This window comes from Triturus cristatus, chromosome 2_1 (genome assembly GCF_964204655.1).
Source record: "Triturus cristatus chromosome 2_1, aTriCri1.1, whole genome shotgun sequence".
NCBI classification, from domain to species: domain Eukaryota; kingdom Metazoa; phylum Chordata; class Amphibia; order Caudata; family Salamandridae; genus Triturus; species Triturus cristatus.
Genome location: NC_140581.1, coordinates 1,073,311,993 through 1,073,324,573, shown reverse-complemented (window position 1 = coordinate 1,073,324,573; position 12,581 = coordinate 1,073,311,993). Strand labels below are relative to the sequence as shown.

The following is a 12,581-nucleotide window of genomic DNA, read 5'->3' as shown; positions in this document are numbered from 1 at the left end:
ACCTAATGCATTTACGAATGCTTGTTTAGGGCTTGTGCCAAGTGGTTAAAACTATATTTTATACATTTTTTGTGCTCGCTGTTTTTTGTTGCCGACTTTCCAAATTTCTATAAAGGTCTCGTTTTTGGAAACGTGCACCAAGTACCGCGAGGTGAGAAAGCCGACCAACAACCCACAGACAACCTTGTCTTCTTCATCCACTCTCTTGCTTGATTGGCGGGAACACTCCGCCCCCAGACTACCCCGGAGCTTATCTACCTGTCAGACTGGCGAATCCGGTGATGCTCTCGGGGACGGGCAGCCGCTTCAGATACGCAGGCAGCTGCACCTTGATGATGCGAGCGAGGCTTTCCAGCACCATCTCCCTAGAAGAAATATACACCACCTGACCGTACAGCCACAGCAGAGCTCAGCTATCGCCGCTTCCTACTAGCAGCAGACTGGCAAGCAACATAGACAACAGACAAGCAGTATACCGCACTCAAACTACAGTGTTTTGTGATCTTACGTAAACGCCGTGGCCATTACTTTTTCATGAATCCTGGTTTTATAAAATATGCTGCTACGAATTTTTTGGTCAATATATTTTCCTCGGTACGTTTAATGTTACGACCACGAATATATTTAGTATTTGGAAATACTGCAAACACATCTCGGGATATACTTTTGAAACTTGTTTTGTAATTTTAGTGCGACTGATGGGCACGCATACTATTGTGAAATGACAATAAAATGTAAACTACTCTATTACTATGCAGTCTCCTTTTCACTTTCCTTTTGATACTCACCTTCAATTGAATTTAAGCCTGTGTCAATATTTCAAAATGGCTTCTATCTTTCCTTGTTGCTATGGACAAGAACAAGCCGTGGTTCCAAATCTATACCTTTTACTATGTTTTTTTTTTTTTTTTTTTTAAATTAAACTTGCCCTCCGGCAGGTTGTCTGCTTTTCAAATAACCATAAATGTTTCATCAAAACGTAGAAGGGTGTGTGCACTTTTCTTTCCACATCTTAAAGGAAGAACGCTATAAAAGGAAATATGCAAACATGTTAGGTTAGGAAGCGATCTCGTGCAGGGTGATGTGTAGGTCCGTTTGACAAACTTGTATTTTTGAAGTGAAAGTAACTGCAGTTTTGATGTATTACATTACTTTCAAAAATATTCTTTTTGTATGTTGATTTGGAGTAACGTCAGTGCAATCGCTCACAAAGAATCTTAAAGTAGAAAGGGAAATAAGGAGGACCTCCATGTAAGATGTTTCTATGTACGCGTTTATACATTGTATAAGGATATAAGAAATATATATACCTGTGAAAAATGATGAGCCTGCATGTATATTTTAAACATAACCACAATATGCATGCATAGCAATAGCTGCCAAGTTTTCAGATTAAATATTTGTTACATTTCTATATTTTTAAGGTGTTTATGCATGACATTTCAGCCCCTTAAGAGAGACGGGTAATCACGACTAGAACACAATATTTCTCTACGTTTAATGATAAATCTTATAGAAATTATTCCTTGCTGCAATATAATGGTCTAGAAACTGCCATTACCTCCCTTTTGTGCGGTGCTGGTTTACAACCTGCATTTAAATGGCTCTCAACACTTAGTATGCATGACTGAAAAGCTAAGATGGAGGGAGAGAGTTGTATAAGGAATATGCAAGGCTGTTTCACAGCTATTTGTTTATTTGTCCATGCCTCTCTCCCCACTCCTCCCTAGCTCCAAAACACACCCACCCGCTTCTTGTTCTTATAGAAGGAATTACAATTGTAGTAATAGTGGTTTTGTTAATACATCTCTGATGGATAAATGACAGAGTATTCTTACCAGATTTTGAACCTGACACCTCCAGTTTATGAGCTACTCTCCACAGCACGCAAACAAACTACTCTGCTACCTTCTTATAAATAGGTCTTATGGCAGTTAGTGCTTTAAATGGGCCGATACTCACTGTGACTGAGTACCTGCACTTTTTAATTTTCTCACCTTGAGTACTGTAACTTCTCCTCAGACAAGGAGAGTACCGGTACTCTTATCTCAGAGGGGCTAGGCCTTGACATAAGTGGTGTCTCGTACCTCGGCAGCACTTTTCAAACATCCCACACTGATTCAACGTGAAATTCTGGGCTGAGCTCGCACAAGAGAGCCAGAACAGAAGCTGTTGTCACCAGAATACAGCAACCTTGTGCTACTCTGTAAGTCTTCCAACAGGGGTGTGGCAGCAGGGTGTTTGGTTTTCCCTTTGATCTTGCACAGTGGGAGTTGAGAGGTGACGGCAAAACCAAATGGACAGGGGTGTGGGGGCATTCATAAGGCGGTACAACTTTTTAGCATTCCCGTTGTTGAAAATCTTAGCTCAGCAGCATTTTAAATTTAACATTTCTACTTCAATGTAAATCCCTGCCCTCTCCAGCAATTTTATGATTACTCTCAAAGAAAAAAGACCTAAAAGGCAACACAATTCCTTTTATTAAAAAAAAACTTTTTACAGTGTTTTGATGCATTTAAAACCCTTGTTCGCATGGGAAACCAGACATAACCTCCATGGAATGTATGACACTTTGTAAGATAGGTTCTTCAATGAATCCACAAAGGCATAGAGAGAATAACTGTCTTCTTTATTCTCCAAAAGTACACAGCACAGTCGCAACAGACCAGCCTACTTCTGAGATCTCCGCATAACTGCCGGACCTCGAATGATCAGCTAGAATCCCCCTGTACATTCCAATGACACCTCAAGTAACTATGGAAATGGAATACAACACATCTTCCCCCTTAACACAATAAAATAAATAATACAAATCATGTGACTAAATAAAACTCAAAATAAAACTTAACTAACAAAAGAAATAGAAAATTATTGAATGTAATCCTTAAGGTAATAGGGAGCACATATTCCTCTTTTGCTCACCCTAGGTAGAGCAGCTACCCCACAGGGACTAGAATCAGCAATAACACTATAACCATCTTGCAAGAAACAAGAATTTGAAAGTGCAGAATTTGGGACAGACAACTTTCATTTATAATATCCTGAGAAACTGTTGCATCACCACTACCAGTGTGTTGAGAAGACAATTCAATAGAATGACTGGATGAAGAAAAATCTGGTAACGAAAAACCAGAGTAAGTGCAAGGGGTTTCAAAGACACAACCTTCATAAACATTGTTTTTCACTAAAACCACATTCCGTTTACTCCACCAATTTCCATTTTCAACCAAAACTGCATGTTTAGAAACTTTAACAGCACGTGTCATAGGATAAAACTTAGACTTATGACTTTTGACTCCAACCGGTCTTTTAACCTTGATGAAATCCCCAACTGAAAGTTGTATATCTTTTACTTTCTTGTTAATATTATAGACGTGTTTCATTTTAGATTGTGCTTTTTCAACAGAGTCACGTAACTGTTTGAGATCAGGTATCTTGTTAGAACATTTTGTCTATTCCAAGACCCAATTGGGACTGAGTTTAGAAGAACCAAAACGCCCTTTAAGAAGAACAAAAGGAGGAATACCAGTCACAGAGTGTGGAGTATTGTGGTAACTCCATAACCTTTCCTGAACAGCTTTTTGAACAGACTCACCCTGAACAGAAGCTAACTGAATGGTATATGTTAGCATCCTGTTCACTCTCTCCACCATACCATTTCCCTGGGGACTATAGAGGGCCACAGTCATATGCTTGATTTACATGTTGGTTAAAAATGTTTCATAGAATGAGACTTTAACTGAACTCCCTTATCTGAAACTAGATCCATAGGAACCCCTTCTCTACAAAACAAATCATTAAGCATTTTGATTACTGATGTAGTAGAAGGTTCAGATAAAAACTTACATTCCACCCATTTGGAGAAGTAGTCCACCGTGACTAAAGCAAATCTCGTGTTGGATTTGAGATCGTACATTCGACCAATAAAATCTATCCCCAATTTTTCCCAAGTGCACTTGGGAAAGTCAACAGGATGAAGGGGAGTATTACGAACCTTCAATGATTTATCAGCCTCAGAACAACTAACACAACGTCCCACAAAGTTCTCCACTTCTACATCCATTCCTGGCCACCAATAGTAGAGACGCAAACGTTTTTTAGTGCCAGTCATACCAAGATGACCTTGGTGAGCAAAATTGATCAATCTTAACTTAAGCATACCAGGAGGAATTAGCAAACTTCCCTTCATAATGCAATCATTTTCAATAGAGAGATCATCCTTTACCTTGTAAAAATGACGCAAACATTCCTCCAAGTTCCTTTCATCAGGCCAACCATTTATAATATGTCTGTTAATCAAATTCTGTAAATCATCACGTTTTGCACAATCCAACCATTCTGAGTTGCTGATTGCTCCATCTAAAGCAACCACGCCATCAACCAAACCAACAACACATTCAGGATCATCGTTAAAAGAATTGTAATGCTCATCATGTACAGGACACCTAGATAAAAAATCGGCACAAGCATTTTTTCCTCCCGGAATGTGCTTGATTAAAAAATTGAATTCAAACATCCTGGAAAGTAGTCTTACCAATCTAGGACTAACCTTTTCATGATCTTTTCTGGATAACAAGAAAACAAGAAGATTATGGTCAGTAACTAAAACAAATCTTCTGCCCCAGATAAATGTTTCAAAATGCTTAGTAGCCCACACACAGTCTAGAGCCTCCCTTTCAATGGTGCTGTAATGGCGTACTGTTTGAGAGAGAGATCTAGAGGCAAAACTCACTGTATTCTCAACACCGTCTACTAATTGGGTGAGAACAGCACCTAATCCAATTCCACCAGTATCCAACGTGACAATGGATTGTAAATCATGCCTGAAAGGGTATAGAGCAGGAGCATTGACAATAAGATTTCTTAAATTACTGAATGCTGCAGATTCAGTTTCCTCCTAAGTAAACTGTTCACCCTTCCTAAGTAGTTTCCTTAAAGGTTCAGTTTGAAGGGCAAAACTATCAATGAACCGTGAATAGTATTCACATACCCCCAGAAAAGATATTCTCCGGAGAAGGACTTTCAACAATGGCTTTGACCAGGTCAGACTTGGGTTTAATACCAGATTCAGAAATATGATGACCTAAATAGTCAATATCCTTGACCATAAATTTACATTTTTCATTTTTAACTGTAAAACCATTTGACTCTAATAATTGTTATACATTAGACAACTTTTCTAGAGGTTCCTCAGTATTTTTGTAAAACACAAGAATATCATCCTGATAAGCAAGAACATTATTGCAATCCCCAAGTAATTTATACATTAGTTTCTGAAAACCAGAAGCGGCCGATGCCAGGCCGAAAGGCATTCGCAAAAATCTGAAAGCACCAAAAGGGGTGTTAAAAGCTGTGAGGGAGCGGGAATCTTCAGCAAGCTCCACCTGATGGTAAGCAGATTTTAAGTCAAGACTTGAAAAAACTTTTGCACCTCCCAACTGAGGTAACATTTCTTGGATATTGGGCAAAGGAAAGCAATCAACTAAAATGTTCTTATTCAAAGATCTTAAGTCAATGCAAAGTCTGATGTCCTTAGAACCTTTTTTCTTCGCGAGGACAATCGGAGAAATCCATTCAGATGAATTAATTGGTTTTATCAGAGCAAAGATTCTCCAAATGTTGTTTTAATTGATTTCTGATGCATAGTGGAACATTCCTTACTTTGTGGATGATGGGAACAGCATTCTTCTTTAAAATAATTTTGTGTTCAAAATCATGCACCAAACCTAATTTATCATTTAATTTCATACGTCTTTATTTCAATATTATTTCATCATAAAAGACATGCAATAAAACATTCCACACATGGCTAAAAACTCCAGATGTCAAAATAATCATAATGTTAAAAAAAGTTGTAAAGATAGATTAAATACATAAAAGAGTTAATTTAGGACAAATCATCACTAATAAGCGGAATTAAACATGTAATACACAGTAAAATAGAATTAAAAAGTAATTAAATTGTCAGTAAAAGACGTATAGAAATATGTACTGATATCAAGGACTATTTAGCCACTATTACAATGTTGTCTGGCTCTAATAATCCATGTCCAACCTAAAAATTTTACAACAGCTATGGCCACTGGAGTCGATGTATTAGTCCTTAAGAGCCATAGTGCCTCCTGACTCACCCGAGTTTTCATATTTTTACAAATGGGTTTAAGCCATTTTCTTCTAGGGGCTGAGTAGGATGGACAAACAAAGAACACATGGCCTATGGACTCTTTTTTGTCCCTACACCAAGGGCAATACTCATTCGTCTGACCACGCCATGTAGCTGTAAAGGATTTCACTGGAAGTGACCCCACCCTAAACTGATGGTATAATTTTCTGTCACAGGTCTTAGTAATTGCATCCCAATACTCCTCTAAAGAGGGAGTAACCTTGTGTTCCAGAAATCTACCAGAAAGAGAAGTAGGATCTGACTGGACTATATGTTGATGACGTATGGACGCCCAGTACTGTTCTTTGAAATCCTTTTTTGAAGGAAAAATGCTATTGCCGGGATCCGACCATAGCTGATCATAACCCATATTTACCAATATCGATCTCACATTTCTAAACCAGGGGATATTAGCAGATCCCAATATGGATCTAACATCTAATATCTCCTTTGCAAAAATAGCGAGTTCGAGTGTTGACCAGATCCTTCTCCACAGAGCAATGGATCTAAAACGTGCCACTTCATCAATGGGGTAGCAACCCAGGTCTAGTAACAGGGGTTTCAAGGGACTAGATTGGGGCAGGCCAATAAGATTACGTAAAAATTTATTTTGGACTTTAACCAGGGAAGACAAGTCTGAAGAGCCCCAAAGATCTGCACCATATAGGATTGCTGAGCTTATCTTAGCATTATAAATTCTTAACGCAGGGCCAATCCTTTTGGTGATGGAGGTTCTTTGTTCCTTGATTAAAGCACCAGATAGTTGGGCAAATTTCAGAGACAGGACATCAACCTGTGGTTTCCATCTTAACTTGTTTTCGAGTACAATCCCTAAATATGTCATAACTTCCACCTGCTCTAGTTCAACGTCATTCATCCTGACATGACCCTTCTGTGGCTTATTTCTAGTAAACACCATAAATTTTGTTTTGCTGACATTGACTTGAAGGTCGTTGACTTTACAAAACTCCTCAAACTTATTTATGGCGAGTTGAAGCCCCTTTTGAGTCTTAGATAGGATGAGGGTATCTTCCGCAAAGATGAGAAGTGGAAAGTTAGTACCACCTAAAGTAGGGGCATCAGTAGGAGTGTCTACAAAGTACTGCACGACCCTGTTAATAAATAACAGAAACAGTGTCGGTGCAAGGACACATCCCTGGCGAACGCCGCGGGTGACTGGAAACCTCTCTGTTATCTGTCCTTGCCTGCCCCATCTCACCTGGGCGAAATTAGCCTCATGTAAACTTATTATTATATCCAGTAGTGCTGGCGGCATTCCCATGTTTCTTAGGGCAGCCCATAACTTTTCTCTTGGTACGAGATCGAATGCAGACTTTAACTCTACAAATGCTGCGTAAATAATTCCTCCGCCCAATGTCACCACCTTCCAATAAATAAGAAGGAATCTGAACACCTGATCAATTGTACTGACACTAGGTCTAAACCCTGCCTGCATAGGAGATAATATATTCTCGATCTCCATCCATTCAAGGATTTTAACCAACACCATCCTAGCTACAACTTTCTGTATTGAGTCTATTAGACTTATAGGTCGATAATTTTCCGGGGCCGAGCGTTCCCCCTTCTTAAATATAGGTAAAATTTCTGCCCCACGCCATGAATCCGGAATTTGTGCACCACTTGCAATGGCATTAGCCATAAAGGTGATGTAAGGGACCCAATTCATTAAATCAAATTTAAATAAGTCGGCCGGGATACAGTCTATACCCGGGGCTTTACCTGCTTTGATCAAACCCAGTGCAAACTCTGCATCTGTGTTCTCAAAAACTATAGGTTGACAGAACAGTGGTTCACTTAGAGGAAAAACAGATAAACCACACACAGTTTCTGGTTCACTACTCCTGAACTGGTGCTCAAAATATTCTACCCACACTTCAGGAGAGACAAAATTCGTCGGGATCTGACAGTCCTGATTATTACCCCATTTGACTATCTGCCAAAACTTGGTCTGGTCCTTTAACTTACTGGCTTCATACAAGTCCAGCCAATGCAGATCATCCCATTCTCTCCTTGACTCTCTTTGTGCCTTTTTATACGCGAGCCTAGCCATCCTAATTTCTGTTACATCTCTAGATTTTAGGGCTTTGATCAGATGAGTATGTGCCTGTCTACAGGAATTATTATACCATTTTTTCCCTGATTTTGGGACCCTTAAATTTATATGTTTAAAACTTGTAGTAAAAAGACTTTTTAAAGCACCAAAAAGCTTGTCATGCTGTCTAGTTATATACGATAGATGGTCCGACGGGTCAGCCAGTGCTTGTAGGGCAGATAAGGTGGAAGAGACCTCCAATGAAATTCTATCTAATATTGAGGGATCCTCCACTATCCTGCTCCACTTTAGCCTTCTGCTATCGTTTGTTAAAATTGCCTCCGCGGTTGCACACTCAGTCGGACTTGATCTCCTTAGGCAATCCTTTAGATTTAAACCAAGCACTAACGGGTTACGGTCGCTCTCAGGTCAAGCCATTATTGACATGTCCTCCAATAGCACCCAGTACTCTAAACCGATTAAAATATAATCAATTCGACTAGTACTGGTGCCATTATCGAATGTGGCCCGGCCTTCTTTATCAGAATGTGATCGGCCAATAACCGCTCTCAACCCCCACTCAAGACACAAGCCCATCCATTGAAGTACTGCCTCTGTCCCTCGCTTAATCGGTTTTAGTTCGAGGGAAGGGATATTCCATTGCACATCTTCTTCAGCAAATATATCCGCTCCCTCACATTGGAGCGGTTCAAAGGTACAATTAAAATCCCCCGCCACTACCACGAACTTATCCCTACCGATATTATTAAGGAGGAGATCTAATTCTCTAATGACCAACGGACTACGTCCCCCAGGGAGTCCGCGAGCATATATGTTCACAATAAAAATCTCCTGGAGATTGGGACCCATCAGCATAATCCCGAGGATATCAGGATTATCCACTAGCACTTCATTGGTCCTATAACTAAGTGACTGCCTCACCCAAATGGTTAGTCCCCCAGAAGCTCTGCCCATTCTACTCCTCTGGGCAGGTTTATAAAAATTGATATACCCATGTCTATAAATAGGATCAAGGGCCCAGGTTTCCTGAAATAGTAAAATGTCATGGTTGTCCACAAAGTCAGCCCACTCTCCTAGGCCTACCTTGCTTTTCAACACCGCAATGTTCCAGGAAACTATTTTAAGCGGGGTATTTATACTAGGGGATTGTGAACATTCAATAGCCTGAAGACAATTGCTCGATAACCCACCACTCTCCAACAAGGGATCTCTATCAATAGTTATCCTGGTTGGAAGTGCAGACTGTCTTTTTCCTTGCACACCCTCCATTGTCGCCGTCACCAACTCCACTAGGCCACCTAAAATTAATCCATCAGGGTCGGCTACTACCCCCCCCAGAAGTACCAATCCCCATAGAGGCCACTTCAAGATTCAACGGCCAACTGTTTTTGCCCTGCCTAAGTGAAAGTCAATCAACCCCATCGAAACCTATAAGGGGCTCATAACGGTTGGACAAAGGAAGGTGTCGCTCCATCTGGGCTACAGGATTTCCCCCCGAGTGTCTTCTCCTACATGGTTTGAAGGGTAAATAGGAAGAGCCACTAATTGAGCGAGGGTAGAAATAATCCAGACCTAAAGATTGTATGTCTCCTTCCCTCCCAAATCTTGGCTCTCTACGAATAAAATCAACCACCCAAGGGTCCCTAAAATTCACGATAATACAGTCACCCTCTAAATCCTTTGGACATTGTCCCACCCAATTCACCCTTCTAACACACAGTATCTCAGTATTAGAGAAGGGAGGGAGGGATCTTTTCTTATTAAGCCAAAATATGACTTTGTTTTTTAGCTCTCTATCTGATTCTTGTCTATCCTCCCCCAGTGGAGGGACTCCCACCAGAATGATAGTATAAGGTGTGGATTCTGGGGAAAGGTTTACACAGGGCAGTCGCTGCTTGTTTTTCTCCTTCTCCAACCGAGAATACCCAGATGACCTACTGCCTGGGACTGGAACTTGCAGTGCTACCTTTGTTTTAGACACCGCCCCCACCCCAGTGTTTCTAGCCTGTGTGGTAACTGTAGTGGTTTTGCCAACATGGGGGATCTCCGTACTGTGTTGTACTTCTTGGGAATTAGGAATGTCATTTACGACTGGCGTTAAAGCACCTATTCCATTTTCTGTCCCTGTTTTTTGGGATTTAGCAGTCAATACATTAGGGTTATCCATTCCTTTTGCTAATTTGTGCAGTAAATCTGTGTTTGACAAAACAAGGTTCTCCAACTTGTCTAATTTCAAATTAATCAACCTTGTTCTCTCCACTAAGGGTAAGATCAGGGATTTAATTAAGGTTTCCAATTTGCCCGAAGGACCATCACCAGCACCACTCATGGGGGTCTGTTGGGCTGGACCTCTTTTGACCAAAATTGGATTTGTTGGCTGGGTAGTATCGTCAAGGATCGATGCTTTCCCTGTTTTCTTGGGGATTTTGGGCATTTTAGCAGTTCCACCCTTCTGCGGGCCACCCCCTCTTTTCCTTTTGCTGGGTTTAGTATATACCAGTGAGCCTGTTATTTGGGTTTCTGTAGTGGATCTATGTGGCGGAGAAGGGCTAGAGACTCTACTGACTAGGCTACTAGAAATCATGCTGGGTAGAGAAACGTTGGGGGTAGAACAAACCGCTGAAATGTCCGCGACCAAAATCGTTGGGCTTAGGCAGGAACGAGATTCCTGGGTAATAATAGGGTTGGGCAATCTTGAAGGATCAGGGGAGATCACAGACCCAATAGGGCCTAAGGATGAGCGTTTCCCTGTATTGATATCTAGGGACAGACGTTTCTCAGTAAGAGCTATCTCTTTCTCTAAAATCACTGTTGCTCGTTTTAGGAATTGGTCCATTGTTCCACTGACCACCCCACCCGTGGTTGGCAATTGAGCAATTCTTCCCTTCCCAGAGCGTAATGCCATTACCGGATTAGTGACAATACTAGGCTACAATAAATGGACAACTTAAGAACCAGATGTAAGGGGAATAGCCCTGCCCGGCCTCAGACGGTCTCAGACGGTCCCGCCCTTGTCCCGGGCTTCTCCCGGGATGCTCCCGCGGCGCTCCTGCGTAGCGGAATGATCAGCTTGCTATGAAGGGAGAGAGTGATTAGGGTGCGGGGCAGGCATGCAGGGAGAGCGGACCAGGTGGTGTTAATTGGTCATGCAGGGGCTCCTGGGAGATGAAGTCCCTGTATATACGCTCGCAGCCCTGTAGCCAGTTGGACCCTCACCTTTCCTAAAACACAGCGTTTCAGCACCAGTCCTGGTGCAGGCAAAGTCAATATCCCCAGACAGCGAAGCGGGACCCGCGGAGCGGGTCCGGCGAGCAGTTGGCAAAGATACAGGCAAAAGCAAAACAGTTTTTCCAGTACTGCTGCACCTCCTCATGATCAGCAGCAAGAAAGAATGTCCCTCAGACTCTCAGGAGGCGGCAGGTTTTACTCCTTCGTGATTAGGGGGCGGGGCAGGCATGCAGGGAGAGCGGACCAGGTGGTGTTAATTGGTCATGCAGGGGCTCCTGGGAGATGAAGTCCCTGTATATACGCTAGCAGCCCTGTAGCCAGTTGGACCCTCACCTTTCCTAAAACACAGCGTTTCAGCACCAGTCCTGGTGCAGGCAAAGTCAATATCCCCAGACAGCGAAGCGGGACCCGCGGAGCGGGTCCGGCGAGCAGTTGGCAAAGACACAGGCAAAAGCAAAACAGTTTTTCCAGTACTGCTGCACCTCCTCACGATCAGCAGCAAGAAAGAATGAATAAATAATAAATCATGCTTAAGAAGTAGCTGTTGCAGAGATGGATTAGCCTCAGGTATATCCACTAGAGAAATGGGACATTAAGTGCCTGGTCTTAACACTATGCCAAATTTCCCTTGATCTTTCCATCCTAGGATATTGTATCCTTTTTTCGCCACGTGCACTTTAGTGAAAATCATTCTGTCTTTAAATTTGCCATTGTTGAGAAAAAAAACCAACATATCAACATTATGACCCCCGAAAAAAATAGTACAAATGTCTGGAGGTGATAGTTGAATTGAATTCCAATGCTTGTAAAACAAAACATCAGTGAAAAAAGTAACCAGAGAACCAGAGTCTACAGTTACCTGAACTTCCACATCACCAATGGTTACATTGCACAAAGGACCACCATCATTTAAGTCAGAATCAAATTGAGAGCACAATCTTTTTAAAGCTTTTAATCAAGCAATCAATCAGTGACATTTATAGAGCGCACTACATACCCGTAGGGTCTCAAGGCGCTGGGGGTGGGGGGGTGCCGCTACTGCTCGAACAGCCATGTCTTCAGCTTCTTCCTGAAGGAGAGGTGGTCTTGGGTCAGGCGCAGGTCGGTCGGGAGGGA

At 41.7% G+C, this 12,581-nt stretch overlaps 1 protein-coding gene across 1 annotated transcript in view; it reads right to left on the bottom strand.

Annotated features, from left to right (window-relative positions):
- Positions 1-453, bottom strand: part of CISD2 (CDGSH iron sulfur domain 2) — a 44,286-nt gene extending 43,833 nt beyond the window's left edge. Inside the window, exon 1 of the mRNA XM_085636156.1 lies at positions 259-453. Coding sequence (XP_085492282.1) covers positions 259-361 — 103 coding nt within the window. The 5' untranslated portion in view covers positions 362-453. The remainder of the gene's footprint in view (positions 1-258) is intronic.
- Between the last annotated feature and the right edge of the window lie 12,128 nt (positions 454-12,581).